The 27,864-nt window shown below is 43.3% G+C and overlaps 1 protein-coding gene across 3 annotated transcripts in view; it reads left to right on the forward strand.

Annotated features, from left to right (window-relative positions):
• The window catches only part of LOC112220368 (sarcoplasmic/endoplasmic reticulum calcium ATPase 2), a 54,330-nt gene extending 26,466 nt beyond the window's left edge, over nt 1-27,864 (forward strand). Inside the window, exons 6-22 of one of the 3 annotated variants that reach the window (XR_002948856.2) lie at nt 5,502-5,582; nt 9,872-9,957; nt 10,274-10,571; nt 10,691-10,857; nt 20,111-20,199; nt 20,338-20,440; nt 20,634-20,765; nt 21,065-21,184; nt 21,502-21,720; nt 21,951-22,286; nt 22,493-22,713; nt 22,935-23,137; nt 23,280-23,365; nt 23,450-23,583; nt 23,777-23,894; nt 24,047-25,989; nt 26,809-27,864. Coding sequence is in view for 2 of the 3 variants with exons in the window: in XM_024382219.2 (XP_024237987.1) it covers nt 5,502-5,582; nt 9,872-9,957; nt 10,274-10,571; nt 10,691-10,857; nt 20,111-20,199; nt 20,338-20,440; nt 20,634-20,765; nt 21,065-21,184; nt 21,502-21,720; nt 21,951-22,286; nt 22,493-22,713; nt 22,935-23,137; nt 23,280-23,365; nt 23,450-23,583; nt 23,777-23,894; nt 24,047-24,322 (2,669 nt within the window). In the remaining variant the exon portion in view is untranslated. Of the gene's footprint in view, nt 1-5,501; nt 5,583-9,871; nt 9,958-10,273; nt 10,572-10,690; nt 10,858-20,110; nt 20,200-20,337; nt 20,441-20,633; nt 20,766-21,064; nt 21,185-21,501; nt 21,721-21,950; nt 22,287-22,492; nt 22,714-22,934; nt 23,138-23,279; nt 23,366-23,449; nt 23,584-23,776; nt 23,895-24,046 lie in introns of all 3 variants that reach the window. The other 2 variants (XM_024382220.2, XM_024382219.2) reach the window with 2 other exon arrangements.

The raw sequence follows: 27,864 nt of genomic DNA on the forward strand, positions 1-27,864 counted from the left end.
GGCCTCAGCAGAAGTCAGGGCATTCATACTTCTTGCGCATCACAGAGCAGTGCAGAGTTGTTGTCAAGGAAGTGCGCTTGTGTTTTATACAGGATGTACTGCCCCCACCTACCATCAACAAATCAAAAATGCTGAGCTATACAGAGCCCTCCGCGTTGTTAAATTTGGGAGGCACTTGGTGATGCATAGGTTTGATTTGGACTCTGCATGCCTCTGGAGGCTCCGCAACTGCATCACAACCTCCATATGGTGCCTCCAACCACATTTTCAGATCAAGCATAAATGGGCTTTTAGTCTAGGGTGCCCAATGGATGAGTTCACTGAGGTGTGCATGCATATGGTACCAGTCAAAAGTTTGGACACCTTCTCATTCCAGGGATTGTCTTTATTTTTACTATTTTCTACATTGTAGAATAATAGTGAAGGCATCAAAACTATGAAATAACACACATGGAATCATGTAGTAACCAATAAAGTACTAAACTAATCAAAATATTTGATAGATTCTTCAAAGCAGCCACTCTTCGCCTAGATGACAGCTTTGCACACTCTTGGCATTCTCTCAACCAGCTTCATGAGGAATGCTTTTCCAACAGTCTTGAAGGAGTTCCCACGTATGCTGAGCGCTTGTTGGCTCCTTTTCCTTCACTCTGCATTCCAACTCATCCCAAACAATCTCAATTGGGTTGAGGTCGGGTGATTTGTGGAGGCCAGGTCATCTGATGCAGCACTCATCACTCTCCTTGGTTAAATAGCCCTCACACAGCCTGGATGTGTGTTTTGGGTCATTGTCCTGTTAGAAAAACAAATAACATACCCACTAAGCGCAAACTAGATGGGATGGCGTATCGCTGCAAAATGCTATGGTAGCCGTGCTGGTTAAGTGTGCCTTGAATTCTAAATAAATCACTGTCACCAGCAAAGCAAAGCACCCCCACACTCCTCTGCGTAACAAAGACACGGAGGTTGGAACAAAAAATCTCACATTTAGACTCCAGACCAAAGGACAGATTTCCATTGCTCGTGTTTCTTGGCCCAAGCAAGTCTCTTATTATTGGTGTCCTTTTAGTAGTGGTTTCTTTGCAGCAAATTGACAATGAAAGCCTGATTTCACGCAGTCTGCTCTGAACAGTTGATGTTGAGGTGTTTGTTACTTGAACTCTGAAGCCTTTTTTTTGGGCTGCCATCTCAGGTGCAGTTATCTCAAATTAACTTATCCTCTGCAGAAGAGGTAACTCTGGGTCTTCCTTTCTTGTGGCTGTCCTCATGAGAGCCAAAGCGCTTATAGTTTTTGCGACTGCACTTGAAGAAACGTTCAACGTTCTTAAAAAGTTCCGTATTGACTGACCTTCATGTCTTGAAGTAATAATGGACTGTCGTTTCTCTTAGCTTATTTGAGCTATTTTTGACATAATATGGACTTGGTCTTTTACCAAATAGGGCTATCTTCTGTATCCCACCCGTATCTTGTCACAACAACTAATTGGCTCAAACGCATTAAGAAGGAAAGAAATTCCACCAAATAACTTTTTTAACAAAGCATACCTGTTAATTGAAATGCATTCCAGGTGACTACCTCATGAAGCTGGTTGAGAGAATGCCAATAGTGTGCAAAGCTGTCATCAAGACAGTGTGGCTACTTTGAAGAATCTCACATTTGTATTTTAACACTTTTTTTGCTTACTTTTTTGGTTACTAGATTCCATACGTGTTTATTTCATAGTTTTGATGTCTTCACTACTCTACAAGGTAGAAAATAGTTTACAAAAATAAATACCCTTGAATGAGTTGGTGTCCCGACTTTTGACTGTTACTGCTCGACTAAAACAGCCTAATAAACAAACAATGACCAGTCGACTAATTGGGGTCAGCCCTAGACTAATGGCACGAATAGGGCTGTGTCTTTCCTCAATAACTGTTTATCTATGGAGTTATTCATAAATGCCCTTCATTTCTTTCATTGAGCTTTGGTTTTTGGATTCACCATTGATAGCAACGATCCTGTCAAAGACATGCTGTTAGGCTACTTGATGATCAACTTGTCAAATGAAGACCTATTCTTACAAGTGCTCTGCTCTCATTGTATTCAAAAGTAGGTTACCCTACTCCATGACCCTTTTGTGTATTGGGAACGTCGTTCGCTATTAGCTAGTTTTGTTTAGGGGCACTTTGACTGACTTCATAAATTAGTCCACAGGGGGCTTGGGAAAACTTTTGTCATTGTATTTCTTCTTTTGATCTACCCTCATCTCGCTCCCTCCTTTCTCTCCTACCAATTCATCCTTCAATCTCCCATCGATTTTATCTGCACTGAACAAAAATATAAATGCAACATGTGTTTGTTTCCTGAGCTGAAATAAAAGATCCCAGAAATGTTTCCGTATACACAAGTTATTTCTCAAAAGATTTGTGCACATTTGTTTACATCCCTGTTAGGGAGCATTTCCCCCATGCCAAGACAATTCATCCACCTGACAGGTGTGGCATATCAAGAAGCTGATTAAATGCATGATCATTACACAGGTGCACTTTGTGCTGGGGACGAAAGGCCACTAAAATGTGCAGTTGTCACACAACACAATGCCACAGATGTCTCAAGTTGAGTGTGCAATTGACATGCTGACTGCAGGAATGTCCACCAGAGCTGTTGCTAGAGGATTTAATGTTTAATTTCTCTACCAATTAGCAACCTCCAATGTTTTAGAGCAGCATTTCCCAAACTTGCTCCTAGGGACCCCAAGGGTGCACGTTTTGTTTTTTTGTGCTAGCACAACACAGCTGTTTCAAATAAGGGTATTCCACAGGCCACAATCAACAGCCTGGTCAACTCCGTGAAGGAGATGTCGCACTGCATGAGGCAAATGGTGGTCACACCAAATACTGACTGGTTGTCTGATCCACACCCCTACCTTCTTTTAAGGGATCTTTGACCAACCGATGCATATGTATTCCCAGACATGTCAAATCTATAGATTAGGGCCTAATTTACTTTTTCAATTGACTGATTTCCTTATGAACCGTAACGTTGTAAGATCTTTGAAGTTGCTGCATGTTGTGTATTATTTTTGTTCAGTATAGTTTGAAGCCTGGCGGGTGGCAATGAAGTTTTGACAGCCACCTAGGATGAAGATGATAGCGCTCCATTCAAAACTTTACAGCTGAAGTTTGTACATTTTAAGGCTGGGGTTTTATCAGAATGTTTATAGGGATAAACTAGAAATAGGTAGCTGCTCTTCAAGTGTTTTATGTACTCCCTAGCCTCTTGTCCCTATGGTGGCGCTATAGTGAGTTTCTTGTGTATAAAGACAGTTCTGGCTAGGTGGCCTCCCCTGTTCCATGAAGGCCATAGCAGAGACTCTTGCCCAGCAGTGTTCACATCTAAACCCCCCACTACTGCACTGTAGAACTGATCAAAATAGTTTTCCCATTTTTGGATATGCCTTTTGCAGGTCTCATGCAATTCGCCTGTCTCTCTCCCCCCTCCTCCTAGCACTGAGGAGGGCCAAGGGTCTGTTTACATGTCTGTCAAAACTCTGTCCTCTGGAGAAGGAATTTGTCAGGGGCTCTTGTTTGTACAGTAAGCCTTTTTTGTTGGCTGTCTATATAAAGTAGTTTATATTCTGTAAAATTACATCAAAAGAACAAGCCCTTTTTAAATTCTGCTTTCTTAATCAACCTGCCTGAAGCAATTTATCAATATAATTTGGAATTCCTGTGTTCTTTCAGGCCGACAGTAGGATACGGTGATACCCTCTCAGCCATAGCTAATAAATGTGAAGAGCCTTTAATGAGCTCTTGTGACTGTCCCATTCAGTGGTGTGACGAGTATTTTGGAATTTAAGTTTGACTTTTGTTTTACTGGCAATTACCAAAGCCCTGTGAATGGAAAGAATGACCTACCTTTTATTTTTGTCCCGCGCACTAGTTCAATGGAACATGAATATTGTTTTACATATCATTTTCTCTCTGCTGTTATCCAGTTTTATTTTTCACGAGCCTACATTCTGCACATTTGAGTGAGCCAGTGTGTGTGTGTGTGTGTGTGTGTGTCTGGAGAGTTGGACATGCCCTGTGAACAGCATTAGTTTTGACCCTCTGGCTCATGAAGGAACTAATTGAGTTTGATAAAGCTGTTCTGTCTTCAGAGGTTTGGACAGCATATTTCACTAACATTTTGAACATCTCGTGACTCAGTTATGCCTTCAAAATGCCCCATCCTCATGCACCTTATGCCTAATTTGTTTAGATGTGTTAAATGTGCTTAATCTGTGAACTACAGGTTAGAATGTAGTTCATTTACTGATGTTATCCTCCTTCAGTATAATCCACTCAACTCAGACCTGCTCTAGTTGTACTTAAAGGAAATGTTCACCCATGTTGAATGTTATATTGTTTTTGTGCGTCTGTGTGATCTATCGATTCCCTGGGTCATTTCATGGTTTAATGTGTATCTGAGTTATTGGCGTTCAAGCAGGCAGGACGCCGGCCAGTATGACGTAGCACTGTGATAAAGTCGCTGTCACTACACAAAGTTTAATAGGAATACGACTTTTAGATGGCAAAACGTCTGTCATACATCTCAGATTTCAATGCAGGCAGGATGTCATAACTTGGAAGGGTGTCTTCTCTCGAATGAGCCATTGATCATATTTTTGCGATATTCCTAACCTCGTTAAATTAAATTACACATTTCTCGGAGGGTCAAGCACATTTTTCATATTTGTCTGCCTCGTTGGTCCTGGGTGCATTGCAGTTGCCAGAGATATTATAGAAAGGAGATAGGAATCCAATGGATGAAGAAACGTACAACTCACCCACCTAGCAGACTGTCGACCAATCGGGTTCACGTTGTCATTCTGCGTCACGCGGTTGCTAAGCCATCGTCACGCAATCCCTTCTCAAAGTCAATGTAAATGTCGAAACGTGCCTGTTTTTCTAGAAATTGGGTAATGTCAGGATTCCAAAGCTATACGATAATCCAGATAGCAAGTACATTTTCTCACGCCTTGGAAAAGATTTGCAATGTTGTGCTCCTTGTTGACGCTCAAAATGCACTGTGCGGCCCTTTTTTTGTGTGACTAGCATGGGCAACGTTTCCCATCTCAAGTATATCTGCTGTTGCGAATATCAGACTCCACTCTTTTAGGCAAATCATCTGCAGGTTGAACATGGTGAGATTGTAGACTCCTAAATTGATAGTGCAGTTTGTTTTGGTGATTTTTATCTATCTACTTTATATTCTGATATTGCCTTATGTATTATTGTGTGTTGCTTCGTTTGCTTGCTAGCACATATTGCATTGCTTTTTGTAGTCGCAAGAGATGTCACAACTATTTTCCATGTTGCTACCAACTTTATTATAATGCCAAAATGATACATTTGTTCACAGAAGTTATCGTTTTCACATAAGTGTTATTTAACCATGTAAATTAAAAGAAATGTGTGTTTTGGGGTGTATTTTTCCTTTAATGGTCTCCCTCCATGTTTGTTTTTCTCCACAGTTGGCGATAAAGTTCCTGCAGATATTCGACTCACCTCCATCAAATCCACAACCCTGAGGGTGGACCAGTCCATTCTGACAGGTGAGATCTAGGCTTTGGCCTTGTTTCTTATTAGTCACTGTATTTCTCATGTTATGCATGATACACTACATGACAGTATGTGGACACCTGTTTGTCGAACATCTCATTCCAGAATGATGGGCATTAATATGGAGTTGGTCCCCCTTTGCTGCTATAACAGCCTAAACTCTACTGGGAATGCATTTCACTAGATGCTGTAACATTGCTGCAGTTACTTGCTTACATTCAGCTGCAAGAGTGTTAGTGAGGTCTGGCACTGATATTGGGCGTTTAGGCCTGGCTCGCAGTTGGCGTTCCAATTCATCCCAAAGGTGTAATATGAGGTTGTGGTCAGGGCTCTGTGCAGGCCAATCAAGTTCTTCTATACTGATTTCAACAAACCATTTCTTTATGGACCTCACTTTGTGCACAGGGGCATTGGCATTCTGAAACCGGAAAGGCCTTCCCCAAACTGTTGCCACAAAGTTGGAAACACAGAATTGTCTAGAATGTCATTGTATGCTGTAGTGCTAAGATATCCCTTCACTGGAACTAAGTGGCCTAGACCAAACCATGAAAAACAGCCCCAGACCATTATTCTTCCTCCACCAAGCTTTACAGTTGGCACTATGCATGCCACTTCGCGGCTGAGCCGTTGTTGCTCCTAGACGTTTCCACTTTACAATAACAGCACTTTGTTTTGACGGTACCACGTTGAATGTCACAACTCTTCAGTAAGGCCATTCTCCTGACAATGTTTGTCTATGGAGATTGCTCTGTGCTCAATGTTATACACCTGTCAACAATGGTATGGCTGAAATACCCGAATCCACTAATTGGAAAGGGTGTCCTCTAGAGGTCGACTGATTAATCGGAATGGACGATTTAATTAGGGCCGATTTTCAAGTTTTCATAACAATCGGAAATCGGTATGTTTTGACGCGATGAGGATTTTTTTAAATATATTTTTTATTACAACTTTATTTAAATGGGCAAGTCAGTTAAACTGTTGCGTCGAGCAATCCCGTATCCGGGAGCGTAATTATAGCCTCAAGCTCATTACCATAACGCAATGTTAACTATTCATGAAAATCGCAAATGAAATAAATATATTGGCTCACAAGCTTAGCCTTTTGTTAACAACACTGTCATCTCAGATTTTCAAAATATACTTTTCAACCATAGCTACACAAGCATTTGTGTAAGAGTATTGATAGCTAGCATAGCATTAAGCCTAGCATTCAGCAGGCAACATTTTCACAAAAACAAGAAAAGCATTCAAATAAAATAATTTACCTTTGAAGAACTTCGGATGTTTTCAATGAGGAGACTCTCAGTCAGATAGGAAATGTTCAGTTTTTCCAAAAATATTATTTGTGTAGGAGAAATCGTTCCGTTTTGTTCATCACTTTTGGCTAAGAAAAAAAAAGGACAATTCAGTCATTACAACGCCAAACTTTTTTCCAAATTTAACTCCATAATATCGACAGAAACATGGCAAACGTTGTTTAGAATCTATCCTCAAGGTGTTTTTCACATATCTATTCGATGATAAGTCATTCGTGGCAGTTTGGTTTCTCCTCTGAAGCAAATGGTAAAATACACGCAGCTGGAGATTACGCAATAATTGCAAGGGAGGACACCAACCGGAGCACCTGGTAAATGTAGTCTCTTATGGTCAATCTTCCAATGATATGCCTACAAATACGTCACAATGCTGCAGACACCTTGAAACGACAGAAAGTGTAGGCTCATTCCTTGCGCATTCACAGCCATATAAGGAGACATTGGAACAAAGCGCATTCAAATTCTGGGGCATTTCCTGTTTGAAATTTCATCTTGGTTTCGCCTGTAGCATCAGTTCTGTGGCACTCACAGATAATATCTTTGCATATTTGGAAACGTCAGAGTGTTTTCTTTCCACAGCTGTCAATTATATGCATAGTCGAGCATCTTTTCGTGACAAAATATCTTGTTTAAAACGGGAACGTTTTTTTATCCATAAATTAAAAGAGCGCCCCCTATATCCAAGAAGTTAAGAACACCGTCTTATTTGTAATGGGGCTGAATGACAGATTTTTACCTTGTCAGCTCAGGGATTCAATCTTGCAACCTTACGGTTAACTAGTCCAACGCTCTAACCACCTGCCTCACGAGGAGCCTGCCTGTTACCCGAATGCAGTAGAAGCCAAGGTAAGTTGCTAGCTAGCATTAAACTTATCTTATAAAAAAACAATCAATCAATCATAATCACTAGTTATAACTACACGTGGTTGATATTACTAGTTTATCTAGCGTGTCTTGCGTTGCATATAATCGATGCGGTGCGCATTCGCGAAAAAGGACTGTCCTTGCTCCGTGTACCTAACCATAAACATCAATGCCTTTCTTAAAATCAATACACAGAAGTATATATTTTTAAACCTGCATATTTAGCTAAAAGAAATCCAGGTTAGCAGGCAATATTAACCAGGTGAAATTGTCACTTCTCTTGTGTTCATTGCACGCAGAGTCAGGGTGTTTGCAACAGTTTGGGCCGCCTGGCTCATTGCGAACTAATTTGCCAGAATGTTACGTAATTATGACATAACATTGAAGGTTGTGCAATGTAACAGCAATATTTGGGGATGCCATCAGTTATCAGTTCACTGAAAGAATAAATGTTTTGTTTTCGAAATTATTCGACCATGTTAATGACCTAAGGCTCGTATTTGTGTGTTATAATTAAGTCTATGATTTGATAGAGCAGTCTGACTGAGCGATGGTAGGCACCAGCAGGCTCGTAAGCATTCATTCAAACAGCACTTTTGTGCGTTTCGCCACCAGCTCTTCGCAATGCTTCAAGCATTGCGCTGTTTATGACTTCAAGCCTATCAACTCCCGAGATTAGGCTCGTGTGACCTATGTGAAATGGCTAGCTAGTTAGCGGGGTGAGCGCTAATAGCGTTTCAAACGTCACTCGCTCTGAGACTTGGAGTAGTTGTTCCCCTTGCTCTGCATGGGTAACGCTGCTTCGAGGGTGGCTGTTGTCGATGTGTTCCTGGTTCTAGCCCAGGTAGCGGCGAGGAGAGGGACGGAAGCTATGCTGTTACACTGGCAATACTAAATTGCCTATAAAACATCCAATAGTCAAAGGTATATGAAATACAAATCCTATAGAGAGAAATAGTCCTATAATTCCTATAATAACTACAACCTAAAACTTCTTCCCTGGGAATGTTGAAGACTCATGTTAAAAGGAACCACCAGCTTTCATATGTTCTCATGTTCTGAGCAAGGAACTTAAACGTTAGCTTTCTTACATGGCACATATTGCACTTTTACTTTCTCCAACACTTTGTTTCTGCATTATTTAAACCAAATTGAACATGTTTCATTATTTATTTGAGGCGAAATTGATTTTATTGATGTTTTATATTAAGTTAAAATAAGTGTTCATTCAGTATTGTTGTAATTGTCATTATTACAAATAAATAAATACAAATCGGCCGGTTAATCGGTAGCGGCTTTTTTTGGTCCTCCAAATAGTCGGTATCGGCGTTGAAAAATCATAATCGGTCGACCTAGTGTCCACATACTTTTGTATATAAAGTGTAGTTTTAAATGTTACTTGTCATTACTCCTGCATCCATAAAAGCACCGCAAGAACACAATGTTACAGGGATTTACAATTTCAATCTTATTAAGCTTTGCTTTATCTTTGTGTTTAACTTGTATGTAGTCGCCAGTGTTTGAGTTGGGTTATATGGGCTGATGAATGGGTTGAGTCACCACTTGAGAATGACCCTGAAACGGTCAGTGCGAGAACCAGAATTTCTGAATGACTCCGTGAACCTTTTATTCAAGATGAAGTCAGCGGTTCTTAATCAACACAGTATGGAGAGGGAGAACAACGATAGACTGAAAGAGGGAGGCAAAGACTGACAGGGAGAGAGCATAATGGATGAGAGCGAAGAGCGCTACGAGATGAAGCAAGTCCTGAAACCCCTGTCTTGCTCCACTGCCTTAATTGGTAGAGTTTGGTATTTCAGCTGCTTTTCCCTCCTGCCATTCATGGCTCTAATCTGTCAAAAAGAGTGCAGAGCTTGCTCAGCTGATTACCCACTAGGCCTTGCATCCCCCTGCAGTGCAGACTGATGAGTGTGAAAGTCCCCTTGGATGCCGCATTTTGTAATTGGCAGCCCTGCTCAGTCAGCTGTGAAGTCAATCCACACCCATCTTCCCCAAAATGTCAACCCATCACCACTTTGCTCCGTGTAAGGGCTGCGTTGTTTGATCGTCCTCATCCGTCTCTTTCTCTCCTCCGGCAGGGGAGTCTGTCTCTGTGATCAAGCACACTGACCCGGTGCCTGACCCCCGGGCTGTCAACCAGGACAAGAAGAACATGCTCTTCTGTGTGAGTAACTAGAAAACCATTAAAGACCTCTCTCCCCTTCCCCTTGCATCTTCTATTGTCTCTTCAGTACATGATCCTCTTCCCTGTTTAGCCAACCCAATAATTATAATCTCCTTTTCTCCACTTATCATCTCCGTTACATGTTCCTCTCTGGGATTTTGTCAGACCTCTTATCCTTAACCCCTCGTCTTCTTCTCCAGTTTTTTTTACTGTTCCTCCCCCACTTGTTCAGTTGCCCAGTGTGTTTCAGGTTTCCCCAGTGTTTCCTCAGCAGTGTACACCTGTTGTCTCACCACCTCTCCTCTCTCCTCCACAGGGCACCAACATAGCAGCGGGTAAGGCAGTGGGTGTTGTGATGGCCACAGGCGTAAACACGGAGATTGGCAAGATTCGTGACGAGATGGCGTCCACGGAGCAGGAGCGTACACCTCTGCAGCAGAAGCTGGATGAGTTCGGGGAGCAGCTGTCCAAGGTCATCTCCCTGATCTGCATTGCTGTGTGGCTCATCAACATTGGCCACTTCAGTGACCCCGTCCACGGAGGCTCCTGGATCCGTGGCGCTGTGTACTACTTCAAGATTGCTGTGGCCCTGGCCGTGGCCGCCATCCCAGAGGGTGAGTCACTAGGAGAGTGGGAGTGAGGGGAAGCAGTCTATAATATATTGAAGCAATACATTGGGCTCCAGCATAGTGAGTATGTCTAACCCCCTCTTATCGACATCTCTTTTTACTAGGTCTGCCCGCTGTCATCACCACCTGTCTGGCTCTAGGAACCCGCCGCATGGCCAAGAAGAACGCCATCGTCCGCAGCCTGCCCTCTGTGGAGACCCTGGGCTGCACCTCCGTCATCTGCTCCGATAAGACTGGCACCCTCACCACCAACCAGATGTCTGTCTGCAGGGTGAGTCCCCGTCCCCAGAGCACCATGGGGATTTAGTAGGAATGGCTGATGTTTAGTATTATGGTTACGTCCAACGCTCAGGGTATTAAAACTAACATGACCTTTGTAGTGAAAAATATTCTTAACTAAATCAATGATTCTAGCTTTGTTTGTGTGCTACTGCTTGGAAACGCGTTTACCATGGAGGATCCGGGGAAAGTGTCAAGTCCAGATATGAGACCCAGCCGCGGGGTCCAGCTGAGCCAAACAGAGCCTACATCAGCCTGTTCCACATTTAGCATATTTAACCAGGTGGAGTTTTAGGGCTGTCTGAGCTCAACTTTATTAGCCTCTGCTAGTTTATGTAGCCACATACCTGCCTAAGGAGAAGGCTATATTCTTGACAACCATGAACAATCCATTCCAGTGCGTACTTTGCCACTGATTTGGCAGCAGAACCCACCTGGCAATAAAGCAGTCTTGACAGCATCTACTGACAGTGTGGATTTATCCACAGGGTATTGTAGAGGTTGATAGGCAAAGCAGTATAATGAATTATTCATTTATTTGCTATCATGGTTTAAATTAGATTGGGAAGTGATGGATATGAAATTGTTGTTCCCATATTTATTGAATTGCATCATATTAGATTGATTATATGCATCCGCCGCACACTTTATGCCAGGGGTAGGAGATTCGATTCAGCCGCGGGCCGATGTTTGTCAGAGCGGATGGTCGGGAGACAGGAATGTAAATTCTAATCATTTGTGCACTGCAAATTTGAAAATAACAATTTCATACCTTTTTATTACATTGAGACACGATCACTTCTCTTCTTTTTTCCCCCATTGGAACAGACTTCCAAAACTGAACAAATGTTTAGAGGAGTTCCTGGTGATTTTAGTCTCCCCTCCCCCCCTTCACTGCCCTCAGATTGGTGCTGAGTGACATGCGGTCATCCATATTTAAGGGGATGGGCAACAGGTGGTCTGCCTGTTACTGATCCCCCTGAATATGGACCATTATGCATTACCACTCCCAAGTCTCTTTCCCCCATGGTCTCTTCCACTGCATCACTCCTGTATCATTTCTATCTTCCTTTCTTCCTGCCTTCTCCTACTATTCTCACATTTCATTCATTCTCTTCATTCTTCTCCCTCTCATCTCTCTTTCTCTCGTGTTGTTTTTGAGGGCCTCTGCAGGCAAACACAGCACAAGGCACTGCACGCACAACATTACACAATACATCTCCACGCAACACTGCCCAGCATAATCAAAACAGCACAGCATAACATGGCAGCATGGTTCAGTTCTTGCAATAGAGGGGAGAGATTGGAAGCAGCATCGTGTTTAAAGATTTCAAATAAATAGTTTTCCAATGCAAAACTTGCTGGCATATATATACTTCTGAACTATTCCTGTACCAATACTGCAATATCAGAATCTGAAATGCGGCTGCTGTGTAAGAAGCGTAGCTCTAAAAGCGTAGATCTCTAGCCTGCTTGAGTAGAGGAATGTTTTTCTTAATTCATTCTGTTTTTGGTAAAGCATCCCTGACGTCACAGCTCTTTGAAGTCTGTACTCTGCCGCAGGAGGGGAGAAGGGAAAGACGACACCGGTTCATACTTTCATTTGAATATTTCTCTCCATCTTGCCTTGCTTCTCTGCAGAGCCGGCACCAGGAGATTAGTCTCACTGTGTCTGTGGAGGCGGCTTGCTTGCCCTCTTATTCACTTTCTCTCACTCATGCTCCCACTTTTTCTCACGCTCTCCATCTCCCTTTATTTTTAGTTTTTTTTAGTTTTTGCGCCTCTAACCCTATCCTGTCTGCTTCTTCTCTCCGGTCTCCTCTAACCCTATCCTGTCTGCTTCTTCTCTCCGGTCTCCTCTAACCCTATCCCTGTCTGCTTCTTCTCTCCTGTCTCCTCTAACCCTATCCCTGTCTGCTTCTTCTCTCCTGTCTCCTCTAACCCTATCCCTGTCTGCTTCTTCTCTCCTGTCTCCTCTAACCCTATCCCTGTCTGCTTCTTCTCTCCTGTCTCCTCTAACCCTATCCCTGTCTGCTTCTTCTCTCCTGTCTCCTCTAACCCTATCCCTGTCTGCTTCTTCTCTCCTGTCTCCTCTAACCCTATCCCTGTCTGCTTCTTCTCTCCTGTCTCCTCTAACCCTATCCCTGTCTGCTTCTTCTCTCCTGTCTCCTCTAACCCTATCCCTGTCTGCTTCTTCTCTCCTGTCTCCTCTAACCCTATCCCTGTCTGCTTCTTCTCTCCTGTCTCCTCTAACCCTATCCCTGTCTGCTTCTTCTCTCCTGTCTCCTCTAACCCTATCCCTGTCTGCTTCTTCTCTCCTGTCTCCTCTAACCCTATCCCTGTCTGCTTCTTCTCTCCTGTCTCCTCTAACCCTATCCCTGTCTGCTTCTTCTCTCCTGTCTCCTCTAACCCTATCCCTGTCTGCTTCTTCTCTCCTGTCTCCTCTAACCCTATCCCTGTCTGCTTCTTCTCTCCTGTCTCCTCTAACCCTATCCCTGTCTGCTTCTTCTCTCCTGTCTCCTCTAACCCTATCCCTGTCTGCTTCTTCACTCCTGTCTCCTCTAACCCTATCCCTGTCTGCTTCTTCTCTCCTGTCTCCTCTAACCCTATCCCTGTCTGCTTCTTCTCTCCTGTCTCCTCTAACCCTATCCCTGTCTGCTTCTTCTCTCCTGTCTCCTCTAACCCTATCCCTGTCTGCTTCTTCTCTCCTGTCTCCTCTAACCCTATCCCTGTCTGCTTCTTCTCTCCTGTCTCCTCTAACCCTATCCCTGTCTGCTTCTTCTCTCCTGTCTCCTCTAACCCTATCCCTGTCTGCTTCTTCTCTCCTGTCTCCTCTAACCCTATCCCTGTCTGCTTCTTCTCTCCTGTCTCCTCTAACCCTATCCCTGTCTGCTTCTTCTCTCCTGTCTCCTCTAACCCTATCCCTGTCTGCTTCTTCTCTCCTGTCTCCTCTAACCCTATCCCTGTCTGCTTCTTCTCTCCTGTCTCCTCTAACCCTATCCCTGTTCGTTATGGAGAAATGATATTCTCCCGCTCTTCCGTCACATTGTGTTGGCTCCCATTCATTTACAGACAGATTATATCCACACATTCATCCCAGCATGGATATGCATTAGTACCTTTGTCTAGAATACATCTCCAGGAGATCCACAGCCACCAGTTTTAAAGTGTGCTTAATCCTTCGTGTTTTTGTTCCCAGGTACAGTAGCAATTATTTCATTAATTTGCCTAAGTAAAGTTGGTATGGTTTATCAGTGCTCTATTGGTATTGTAGTTGTCTGATGTGCTGCACCCTACTTGGTAGGCTGTGCTTCTACTGCATGTAGATCAGTGGGCTCCAATCAAATGTTATTGGTCACATGTGACAAATACAACCAGTATAGACTTTACAGTGAAATGCTTGCTTATGAGCCCGTTCACAAAAATGCAGATAATAACTAAGAAATATTTGCTAAATAGAAAAGGAGAACACAATAAAAAACATACATTTTGGGTGGCAGGTAGCCTAGTAAGAGTTTTGGGCCAGTAACCGAAAGGTTGCTAGATCGAATCCTCGAGCTGACAAGGTTCAGGGGCAAAATGTCAGATTTTTACAAGGTAGTTAACCCACTGTTCCTAGGCTGTCATTGTAAATAAGAATTTGTTCTTAACTGACTTGCCTTGTTAAATAAAAAACTGAGGCAAGGGTTACCAGTACTGAGTCGATGTGCAGGAGTACACGGTAGTGGTAATTGAGGTTATACAGTACCAGTCAAAAGGGTTTTTCTTTATATTTACTATTTTCTACATCGTAGAATAATCGTGAAGACATCAACTATGAAATAACACAAGGAATCATGTAGTAACCAAAAAAGTGTTAAACAAATCAAAATACAGTGCCTTGCGAAAGTATTCGGCCCCCTTGAACTTTGCAACCTTTTGCCACATTTCAGGCTTCAAACATAAAGATATAAAACTGTATTTTTTTGTGAAGAATCAACAACAAGTGGGACACAATCATGAAGTGGAACGACATTTATTGGATATTTCAAACTTTTTTAACAAATCAAAAACTGAAAAATTGGGCGTGCAAAATTATTCAGCCCCTTTACTTTCAGTGCAGCAAACTCTCTCCAGAAGTTCAGTAAGGATCTCTGAATGATCCAATGTTGACCTAAATGACTAATGATGATAAATACAATCTGTAAATAATAATAACAATCTCTAAATACCACCTGTGTGTAATCAAGTCTCCGTATAAATGCACCTGCACTGTGATAGTCTCAGAGGTCCGTTAAAAGCGCAGAGAGCATCATGAAGAACAAGGAACACACCAGGCAGGTCCGAGATACTGTTGTGAAGAAGTTTAAAGCCGGATTTGGATACAAAAATATTTCCCAAGCTTTAAACATCCCAAGGAGCACTGTGCAAGCGATAATATTGAAATGGAAGGAGTATCAGACCACTGCAAATCTACCAAGACCTGGCCGTCCCTCTAAACTTTCAGCTCATACAAGGAGAAGACTGATCAGAGATGCAGCCAAGAGGCCCATGATCACTCTGGATGAACTGCAGAGATCTACAGCTGAGGTGGGAGACTCTGTCCATAGGACAACAATCAGTCGTATATTGCACAAATCTGGCCTTTATGGAAGAGTGGCAAGAAGAAAGCCATTTCTTAAAGGTATCCATAAAAAGTGTCGTTTAAAGATTGCCACAAGCCACCTGGGAGACACCAAACATGTGGAAGAAGGTGCTCTGGTCAGATGAAACCAAAATTGAACTTTTTGGCAACAATGCAAAACGTTATGTTTGGCGTAAAAGCAACACAGCTCATCACCCTGAACACACCATCCACTGTCAAACATGGTGGTGGCAGCATCATGGTTTGGGCCTGCTTTTCTTCAGCAGGGACAGGGAAGATGGTTAAAATTGATGGGAAGATGGATGGAGCCAAATACAGGACCATTCTGGAAGAAAACCTGATGGAGTCTGCAAAAGACCTGAGACTGGGACGGAGATTTGTCTTCCAACAAGACAATGATCCAAAACATAAAGCAAAATCTACAATGGAATGGTTCAAAAATAAACATATCCAGGTGTTAGAATGGCCAAGTCAAAGTCCAGACCTGAATCCAATCGAGAATCTGTGGAAAGAACTGAAAACTGCTGTTCACAAATGCTCTCCATCCAACCTCACTGAGCTCAAGCTGTTTTGCAAGGTGGAATGGGAAAACAGTTCAGTCTCTCGATGTGCAAAACTGATAGACATACCCCAAGCGACTTACAGCTGTAATCGCAGCAAAAGGTGGCGCTACAAAGTATTAACTTAAGGGGGCTGAATAATTTTGCACGCCCAATTTTTCAGTTTTTGATTTGTTAAAAAAGTTTGAAATATCCAATAAATGTCGTTCCACTTCATGATTGTGTCCCACTTGTTGTTGATTCTTCACAAAAAAATACAGTTTTATATCTTTATGTTTGAAGCCTGAAATGTGGCAAAAGGTCGCAAAGTTCAAGGGGGCCGAATACTTTCGCAAGGCACTGTATATTAAGCTGGGTTTCTGTGTAGCACTTTGACATTGGCTATTGTAAAACGGGCTTTATAAATAAATTTGATTTTGTTTCACTTTTTTGGTTACTAATTGATTCCATATGTGTTAATTCATAGTTTTGATGTCTTCACTATTCTACAATGTAGAAAATAGTACAAATATTGAAAAACCTTGAAGGCGTAAATGTCCATTTTTGACTGGTACTGTACATGGAGTTAGCGGTAAAAGTAACTAGTAAATCAGGATGTATAATAACCAGAGTAGCAGCAGGGTATGTGAAGTGTCAGTGTATTTTGTGAGTGTGTGGTTAGTCAAGTGAGTGTGCATAGAGCCAGTGCATTAGGATAAATAAAGGAGGTCAGTGTAAATAGTCAGGGTAGCTATTTTACTAACTGTTCAGCAGCCTTATGGCATGGGGGTAGAAGTTGTTCAGGAGCCTTTTGGTCCCAGCCTTGGTGCTCCATTACCACTTGAGTTTCCATACCAAGCTGTCATGCAACCAGTCAAAATGCTCTCAATGGTGCAGGTGTAGAACTTTTTGAGGATCTGAGGGCCCGTGCCAAATATTTTCAGCCTCCTGAGGGAGGCGTTGTCCTACCCTCTGCAATACTGTGATGTGTTTGGACCATGATAGGTCCTTAGTGACGTGGACACCAAGGAACTTGAAGCTCTCACTCCACTACAGCCTTGTCGATGTGAATGGGGGGTGTGTTCGGCCCTCCGTTTCATTCCTACGATAAGCTCCTTTGTCTTGCCCACGTTGAGGGAGTGGTTGTCCTGGCATCACACTGCCAGGTCTCTGACCTCTTCCCTATAGGCTGTCTCATTGTCGACGGTGATCAGGCCTAACACCTTTGTGTCGGCGGCAAATTTCATGATCGTGTTGGATATGTGCGCGGCCACACAGTCATGGGTGGATTGGAGGGGACTGAGCACGCACCCCTAAGGGGCCCCCGTGTTGAGGGTCAGCATGGTGGATGTGTTGTTGCCTACCCTTACCACCTGGGGGGGGGTCTGTCAGGAAGTCCAGGATCTAGCTGCAGAGGAAGGTGTTCAGTCCCAGGGACGTTAGTTTAGGGATGAGCTTGAAAGACACACATCGTGTTGAACGCTGAGCTGTAGTCAATGAACAGCTTTCTCACATAGATGTTCCCTTTGTGTAGGTGGGAAATGGCAGTGTAGAGGGCGATAGAGATTGCGTCGTCTGTCGATCTGTTGGGGCGGTATGTGAGTTGGAGTTGGTCCAGGGTTTCTGGGATGATGGTGTTTGAGCCATGAGCAGCCTTTCAAAGCATTTCATGGCTACAGATGTGACTGCTGCGCTGCGGTAGTCATTTATACAGGTTCACTTGGTGTTCTTGGGTACAGGTACTATGGTGGTTTGCTTGAAACTTGTAGGTATTACAGACTGGGTCAGGAAGAGGTTGAAAAATGTCAGTGAAGATACTTGTCAGCTGATCAGCACATGCTCTGAGTTACTTGTCAGCTGATCAGCACATGCTCTGAGTACCTGTCCTGGTAATCTGTCTGGCCCTGTGGCCTTGTGAATGTTAGCCTGTTTAAAGGTCATACTCATGTCGGCCACAGAGAGCGTGATCATACAGTCGTCCGGAACAGCTGTTGCACTCACGCATGGTTCAATGTTGCTTGCCTCAAAGCGAGCATAAAGGCATTCAAATTGTTTGCTAGGCTCTCGTCACTGGGCAGCTCATGGCCGGGCTTCCCGTTTTTTTTGTCTGTGATAGTTTGCAAGCCTTGCCACATCCGATGAGCGTCAGAGCCGGTGTAGTAGGATTCGGTTTTAGTCATGTGTTGACACTTCGCCTGTTTTACGGTTTCTTATATGCTTCCGGATTAGTGTCCCTCTTCCCCACTGAGGGAGAAGTTGTTGTCCTGGCATCACATGGCCAGGTCTCAGACCTCCCTATAGGCTGTCTCGAGCGGCAGCTCTAGCTTTTAGTTCAATGTGGATGCTGCCTGTAATCCATGGCTTCTATTTGTGATATGTACGTACGGTTACTGTAGGACGATGTCGTTAATGCACTTACTAATGAATTTTATTGTAAGCAGGAATCGGAAGGCTAGAGTTATGGTCAAATTTGCCAAATGGAGGGTGAGCCTTGTATACGTCTCTAGGTGACATGCTGGTAGAAATGAGGTAAAACAGATTTCAGTTTTCTTACATTAAAATCAGCAGCCACTGGATAAGTATTTTCTTATGACTCCTATACAGCTCGTTGAGTGCGGTCTTAGTGCCAGCATCAGTTTTCAGTTTGTGGTAGTAAATGGACATCTGTGAAAAAATGAGAAAAAAAATGTTGTATGGTTTGTTTTACAGATTTATCATGAGCTATTCTAACTAAAGCTAGCAGGACCTTGACTTCCTTAATATTAGAGATTGTTCACCAGCTGTTGACAGTCTCACCCAGTTCTGAATGTCCCGTTGATAGGATAGTCTCGATCAGAGCTCGTCCAGTTTATTCTCCAGCGACTGTTTATTCGCCAATAGAAGGGTTGAGACTATTTTATTCTCACCGCCATAGTCTAATCAAGGTGCTTCTATATCTTTGCCTTCTATGAGTGTCGGGAATTTGGGTCAGGTACGGAATAATCAATGTCTTTTGCCTCCGACTCATTGAAGGAAAGTCCTCATCCAAATCAAGGTTCATAGGAAATGATGGCGGAAACATTATTTACAAAAAAAGTTACGATTGGCTTCCAAAAAATACAATTGGTCTGGAGCCTGTAAAATGGCCGCTTTCAGAATCATCGGCATACAGGGTTAGGGTGATTTAGGGGATCTAGAGAACTGACGGTTGTGTAAAGCCTGTTGCATGCTTCCCAGTCTAAACAATTTGTGCAAATTGTGACGTTTTTGTCCATTGTGGTGTTCGGCAGGGTTTTTTTGGGGCTGTGGTTGGTCAACTCCTGATAGCAGTGTGTCGTGGAAATTCTGCACTGAGAGAGACTTTGTCATTTCTTCAAACAATCATCTTTATTTAATATCGATTCATTAATGCAATAATGAAACCGTCAGCCCAACAGCCTTGACTGTTAGGCTGATAGCCTCCCAAACAACGAGAAACACATCTTATATAGGACACTAAGAATGCTTAGTTCCACCCCTCTCAGGCAGCTCAAAGAGCATCATAAGCCACTTTGGATTAATCTTGTCGTTAACAACACATGGTGTTATAACCCCCAACCCTGGCTTATTTTCCCTGATACCAGGATGTCTAGGAACCCTTTGTCCAGTCCATCTCTTTCCCAGTTACAACCACCCCACATCCTGTCCATGGAATACTTCTCCCTCAGTGCACCACTGATCATAGAATGGTATGTGGCTGTAAAGTTATCACCCTCTAGTAAAACCCATTTCCTCGACGCCCAGACTAGCTGCAGGAAGCTAGACTGGACACCATAAAAACCCAGCCTTAGCAGACCAGTCTTACTTTAGTTAAATATATAATCGTTCACTATTAATATAAAATAAATCAGGTAAGTATGTCATTTTTCTATCACAAGTGGCTACTGGACAGGATTCTTTAATGAAAGGCATTTTAGGGAAGTATGTGAGGCACAGATGACTGAACGAACCTAGTATGTGAGGCACAGACGACTGAACGAACCTAGTATGCGAGCGCCTTGCATCCATAAGGAAACAGATTTGTGTGTGTGACCTGACACGTTTTCTACCCGTTTGTGTTCTAGATGTTCATTATTGACCAGGCGGCGGGCGATAGCTGCTCCCTGAAGGAGTTCACAATCACTGGCTCCACATACGCCCCTGAGGGACAAGTGTGAGTAGAGACCACATACATAATGAACACACACGCGTGCACACACAATGAAACACAAAAGTGTTCATTATCAATACACCACAACATACCTGAGCTCACTGTTCCCCCCTTTTTCATGGCTGTTGTCTTTTATTCCAGGTACCATGATGGTAAACCAGTCAAGTCCTCCCAGTATGATGGCTTAGTTGAGATGGCCTCCATCTGTGCCTTATGTAACGACTCCTCCCTGGATTACAATGAGGTTTATGTTCTTTATAACCTTCACTGTTATGTTCCTGCTGGTCGAAAAGGCCTGTCACATAAGCCTTTATCAGTGGTTCATTTATTATTTTGAATATCAGTAGTCTTCTCCATTATGTTGTGGATAAACTGTTTTTTGTTGTTGTTTATTGCTACTATCTGTGTGTGTGTGTGCGTGCGCGTTTTCTCCACAGATAAAAGGTGTGTATGAGAAGGTTGGCGAGGCTACAGAGACTGCCCTCACCTGCCTGGTGGAGAAGATGAACGTGTTTGACACCGACGTCAAGGGCCTGTCCAAGATCGAGAGAGCCAATGCCTGCAACTCTGTAAGCCACCGTCAGCTACTCTCTTAACCCCAACATGATTCTCCTGTGAAACTATTATAAAACTGTGTGTTAACAAGTTAACAAGGCATAAGTCCCAAATGTCAACCTATTACCTTTTATTGTGCACTACCTGTTTGACCTGGGCCCTGGGTGGTCAAAGGTAGTGCACTATAAAGGGAATAGGGTGCCATTTAGGACTTATGCCTGAGTGTGGTCCAATTCCATCAGACATCCACAGGTTGTTGTTCCACTCCTTGTTAAGGATGTGTTGGTGTGTGTTTCTTCACTGTGTGGTACAGGTGATCAAGCAGCTGATGAAGAAGGAGTTCACCCTGGAGTTCTCCAGAGACAGGAAGTCAATGTCTGTGTACTGCACACCCAACAAGGCCCACTCCTCCATTGGCAAGATGTTTGTTAAGGTAACTATTAGCATCCATCTACAGTATTTCTCAGCTTGTAGACCATATGGACACCGGAGAAATGCCTTATATAGTGCTCTACTTTTGACCAGGGCCCAGTAGGTCACTATATAGGGAATAGGGTGTCATTTTGGACACGGTTCTAGATGCCGCTTCATAATAACTAGGATAAATTATAGGATTTTGATACATGTGTTTGTGTACTTTAAGAACCGGTGTCAGTTTGTAGTTGTAATGTACAGTATGTAGGAAATGAGCAGAGGATAATGTTTTATTTCCTCTGGTTTGAGTTCCTGTCTCTGTCCCTCACTCTCCAGGGAGCCCCAGAAGGAGTGCTTGACAGGTGCACTCACATCCGTGTGGGCGGGAACAAGGTGCCCCTGACTCCGGGCATTAAGGACAAGGTATTATCAGTGATCAGGGAGTACGGGACGGGGCGTGACACACTGCGCTGCCTGGCCCTGGCCACAAAGGACAACCCTATTGCCAAAGAGGACATGGTGTTGGAAGACTCAAACCGCTTTATTGAATACGAGGTGAGGGAGTGGGGTCATAATGCAGTAAGACTGACAGAAATAGCAGAGCATTTATTCAGAGAACGTATGCATTTTCAGACATCTTAAATACTTGGGCTTACTGTATAGAAGTAACATGATGAGGCTGCAAAAATATGTGTATATTGCAAAAACAAAATATTTTGATCATACGGATGTGTCAAACGGATTAGTCAAATCCAGGACTCTGGTCTGACTGTCTCTCTCCCCAGATGGACCTGACGTTCGTGGGTTGCGTGGGCATGCTGGACCCTCCCAGGGCGGAGGTTGCCGCCTCCATCAAGCTGTGCCGCCTGGCCGGCATCCGTGTCATCATGATCACCGGCGACAACAAAGGCACAGCCATTGCCATCTGCCGCCGCATCGGTATCTTCAGTGACAAAGACGATGTCTCCTCCATGGCCTTCACCGGCCGCGAGTTTGACGACTTGTCGCCGGCTGCCCAGAGAGACGCGGTGGTCAATGCACGCTGCTTTGCCCGTGTGGAGCCGTCCCACAAGTCCAAGATTGTGGAGTTCCTACAGTCCATGGACGAGATCACGGCCATGGTGAGTGAGACGAGGTCCTCCTGATACCTGCCTCATCAGTTTCTGTGCAGCGTTGAGCTGAAACTACACTTTGTGGTTCGGCTTTCATGATGAGCCCTCAGCATGTCTTGTAACCTCTAATCCATATGTGATTAATCTAAAAGCTTTAAAGCGATCCTGTAGAAAAGTAGATGGCTAACCACGCCCTGTCCTTTCCCCATGACCAGACTGGTGATGGTGTGAATGATGCCCCTGCTTTGAAGAAGGCAGAGATTGGCATCGCCATGGGTTCAGGCACGGCTGTAGCTAAGTCAGCCTCTGAGATGGTCCTGGCTGATGACAACTTCTCTACCATCGTGGCGGCTGTGGAGGAGGGCAGGGCCATCTACAACAACATGAAGCAGTTCATCCGTTATCTCATCTCCTCCAACGTGGGAGAGGTCGTCTGGTAAGGATCACGGCTTTGTCCCAAATGGCTCCCTATTTCCAGTTAAAGCTCACTACTTTTGACCCGGTAGGGTCTGAGTTCAATAGTTGTGCACTATATAGGGACTGGTTGTCATTTATCACAACCCCACATCCCTCAGTTAGAAAATCAACAAATAGATGTCAGTTCCAGGGTTAACAAGCCTTCATCCTCACGTAAATGTTATTCTACCATTCCTACAGCATCTTCCTGACGGCTGCTCTAGGCTTCCCCGAGGCTCTGATCCCTGTCCAGCTGCTGTGGGTTAACCTGGTGACGGACGGCCTCCCAGCCACTGCCCTGGGCTTCAACCCCCCTGACCTGGACATCATGAACAAGGTCCCCCGCAACGCCCGCGAGCCCCTCATCTCTGGATGGCTCTTTTTCAGATACCTCGCCATCGGATGTGAGTTCACTTGCCCTCTGTGGAGAAAAAAACCTTCACAAAGTTTAAATATGGCTTAAAACTATGGCTTAGTTGAACAAGTGTTTAGGCTGTTGTGTGTATCCAGATAGCCATGTGTGACTCCTGTGCTCTGCCTCTTCAGGCTATGTGGGTGTGGCTACAGTCGGTGCTGCTACCTGGTGGTTCGTCGCTGCTGAGGACGGACCCAGGATAACCTTTTACCAACTGGTAGGAGAACAATACCAATACAACGCACACACACACACTCAAACGCATAGACTTACTGAGCTGGTTTTTCTCCTCTGCCCACAGAGCCACTTCCTGCAGTGTGGTCCTGACAACCCAGAGTTTGATGGTTTGAAGTGTGAGCTGTTTGAGTCCCCCTACCCCATGACCATGGCCCTGTCTGTGCTTGTCACCATCGAGATGTGCAACGCCCTCAACAGGTCAGACTATGCCGCTACATCTTTTGCGTTACCTCTCTCTTTTTGAAGTTCCTCCACTGTTGCTTTAGGCTTGACACTAGTAGCATAATGTTGTGAGATTAATCTGGTACACATGGTCAAATGATGGGCAAATGGCTCCCAAATGGGTTTTCAATCAGTGACTTAACCCAGTTGTTCTCTCTGTTTCCCTCAGTGTGTCAGAGAACCAGTCCCTGCTGCGTATGCCCCCCTGGGAGAACGTGTGGCTGCTGGGAGCCATCTGCCTCTCCATGTCCCTGCATTTCCTTATCCTCTATGTGGAGCCCCTGCCGGTGAGACTACCTGCAATAATAATAAACCTGAGGCTACCAGAAATTATTTCTAGAACAATTAAATGCTAGTGTAACGGGTGGGATTGGTGGAGAAACTGAAAAAGCAGGAGAGGTTGTCCTCCTCACCCATGTTGCTACCTTCTCCTCTACAGATCATCTTCCAGATCACCCCTCTGAACCTGACCCAGTGGCTGATGGTGCTGAAGCTCTCCCTGCCCGTCCTCCTGCTGGATGAGGTCCTAAAGTTAGCAGCCAGGAACTACATGGAGAACTACCCTGGTAAAGAGCTGGAGAAGCCCAGCAGCAAAGGCTGCTCTCTGTCTGCATGTATGGAGGGCATCTCCTGGCCCTTTGTGGCCCTCACCCTCCCCCTGGTGCTGTGGATTTACAGCACCGACACTAACATGGCAGACATGTTCTGGTCCTGACTGACTTGAGCACAACCCCCCTCTCTCTCCTCCTGTGTGTGCATAGTTAGTGTATGTGTTTGTGTAGACTTGGAGTGTGCCTGCCGAGTGTGCATGAGAAGGACCTAGTTAAACACAAACTTAAAAAATAATATTCTAAAGTCTTTTTGAAATTGTGAGGCTTTAGTGTGAGTGTCAGTTTGACCGTCACTCCTGTAGCTGTGGACTTTTTGCTGGTTCAAACAGAAAATGTTGTCTGTTTTTGTTGTCTATTTCCTTGTTAAATTAGATTTTTTTTTAATGATTTGGGATGATCACTTTCTCTTTCACTGCAGTACAAATCATATTTTTGCGCTGCCCTTTTCATATTAGTACATAAATTAGATATTTAAAAGCAGTCCATTGACCTGTACAGAGATTAACACTATTTTATAAAACTTTTTTTTGTTCATCATTTTGTAAATTGTTGGAACGGATTGCAGGAGGAGTGGCTAAGAGAACGGGTAGGGTCACCTTTTAATGTTTACTGTTGTCTTCAGTATAAACTTAGAACTCTTTCAGAGCCAATGGACAAGCACTAGATAGCAGGAGGTGGGTAAGATAAGTGATTGTTTATGCATAGCTGAAAACGAAACAGAAGTATCCTGAAAATGGAAGCTACATGTTCTTTAACCTAGCATGAACTGTACTGGGGTTTTCATTTATGATTTAGTCGTCTCCCCCACATCAATGTAAAAATTACCTTTTATGGATTTTTTTTAAAACTTTTGGATTTGAAAAGCCAGTTTTTCTGCTGTAGGCAGAGCACAGCTACCTCAATGCAATCCATTTAGCTCATTTCTAGATTATTTCCCCTACATGGCTTTAGTCTTTATTCAACATTTAGTCCATATATTTATGACACTTGATGTGTGCCCCTATTTCCTTGTGCAGAAAACAAACATCTAATTGGCCTTCCCTCAGTGATTTTTTTAAAGGGTATTTTGTCTTTGTATTTTTTATTTTACTTGACTTTTATTACATTTATTGTTGTTTTGTTGGCAGGATTGGGTTTAGGATGTAAATGTTGCTGTCTTTGTGGGTCATAATTTTGATTCAAAGGAGAGAAAAGGCTACATCATTTTTTACTTTAAAAATCCAGGTTTTCCAATTGACTACACCAACCATGAACTTACGACACAAAAGACCCCCAAGGTTTTGTTTTTTATATTTCAAGAAAAATACACTCATGAACCCTTTGAATCAAAGTGTTTTTGTCTTTCTTTACCTGGACTGAGTGAACGTGGTGTCCAGATCATTTCTATACAGTGTGGTTTTTGTATGGGCACATACTTGAATATAAATAATGTACAGTGTCTTTGAATGCTTCATCCTTATTGGGCGCAACTTGGCTGGCAGGGTGTGTTTATACAGAACTCTGATCTAGAGTTTTTTTTTCCCTCTGGAGGGCTTACAAGTCTGTGAAAGGTACCGTATACCTTTAGAATAGTAGTCCCAAGGAGTCCATACCATCACACTAGTATTATTGTCTACTAAATAGGTCTGTTTTTCAGCAATCCAACATGGAAACATACCCCTGTGAAGCATGTCTTTTGGTAGATGCCTTGGTTTGATTTCACTGTGTCTGTGTTCTTTAACAACTGTGTGCTTTCTCCTTCAATGCCTTCCACTGGCTTCCCTTTTCACTAGTGAGTATTCCCTTCCACCACCACACTCCTTAACACACCAATCACTTCACATCAAAAATGTACAATGGAGAGATGACCCCCTAGCTATAACATTTTGATCAACTACAGACATCAGCATATATTTTTGCGTTACATGATTGCCTTTGACCAGCTGAGACCATTAGATCAATACATTTCTGCTGTTCTTGTCCATCTGGTGCTCAGGCAGCTTTCTGCTGTTGCTGCAACTTGATGACGGCCAGGGCTGCCGCTCATCAGATTTAATTCACTTGTCTCTGACAGGCTATATCGATTCAGGATGGGCTTTTGACTGATGAGAGGCTTTAAAAAAAAAAAATGTATTCAGTGCACACTAAAACCAGGACTCTGTCAAATGTATTGACAGGCAGCCAATTCTGATCTGTTTTCCACTTATTGGTCTTTTGACCTATCAGATCTTTTCACATCACATCTTTTTCAGAGCGAAAAAAATATCAATGGGGCTGCCTGTCTGAACGCAGCCATAGAAGTCCGAGTTAGTTGGATATGTTGTGGTTGATATTGGAATGAGGATATTTCAAGCCATGTCTACGTCATAGTCCTGTTTTTCTTTGTCACCATTCTTCTAATGGACTTTATATGAGAGTGTCTATTTTCCCGCACACCTGCAGCTTAAGCTCCCACACAATTGCAGATGTCAGTGTGGGTGTCAAATCTAGTGTTTTGTTGCATGGGAATATACTGGATCTAGTCTTTTGGCAATGCAGTAAAAATATATATATTAGACATGTTTTTCTGTTCTGATATTTTGTACTCATCATATTTTCCCTTTCTCTACAGGTGATGACTAAAACCTGCCATTCCATCTAGTCTGATATGATAGCTGTAGAGACTAACTGTCCTGTTCAGCATGTGTGTTCTGGGTAGCATTACACCTCGGATATCTTGACCCGCACTGTATATCAGTGGAGGCTATAGGAGGACGGGTCCATTTGTAATGGCTGAAATGGAATGAATGGAATGGTACCAAACATGGAAACTACGTTTGACTCCTTCCATGAATTCCATTCCAGCCATTACAATGGGCCCGTCCTATAGCTCTTCCCACCAGCCTCCTCTGTATATGTGACCTTTCCAGACATGGGTACAATGCATTTATAGTGTTTTCAAATGTTATGGGGAAAAAATGACCAAATAGTAAGTGGAATGATATGGTGTGGGATTGGTGGGTGGGGGTGTAAATGACTTCTTATATCGTGGTTAGACTTGGGGGAAATGGTGCCGTTTTGGATTCTTATATGCAGGGGAAGCCTTCCATGTCCCTGACATTCCTCCCTGCGTCTTCCTACCTTCAGTATTTCATACCAGGTTGACTAGTTTTATATCCATGTACAATACACAGTAGTGCATGCCCTCCAGCTGTGAGTAGCCATGCAATTTATCTAGATTTCTATAGTAAAATATTGTACAGAACTGCTTGACACGATAATAGATTTTAGTTATATACTACAGTATCACTAATACTATTAAGTGTTTATCACTGATCAGAAACATTTCCTATTGTTTGGGAATTTGCACAGTACTGGGCCAGAATACACTGATTGATGTCTGTGGAGTCTGAACATTAACAATATTACCACTCATCTACTAATAGTTGTGAGAAACCAGGACAGAAGACTGGCTTTGATTTATTAGTGACTTGCAATATAGCTGTGTTCTATACCAGTTGAATAAAATTGTCCCTTTTTGTCTTAACATGCAATATCATGAAGCTGCAGTTAAACTGATGTGTTAACAGGAACATCTGTACATTTGATTGATCATTACCTGTGCTCAATGATTGTAACACGCATCACTGAGATTGTGGTTTCAGTTTAATAAACTATTGAAACTTTA

This window comes from Oncorhynchus tshawytscha, linkage group LG20 (genome assembly GCF_018296145.1).
Source record: "Oncorhynchus tshawytscha isolate Ot180627B linkage group LG20, Otsh_v2.0, whole genome shotgun sequence".
Taxonomy (NCBI): domain Eukaryota; kingdom Metazoa; phylum Chordata; class Actinopteri; order Salmoniformes; family Salmonidae; genus Oncorhynchus; species Oncorhynchus tshawytscha.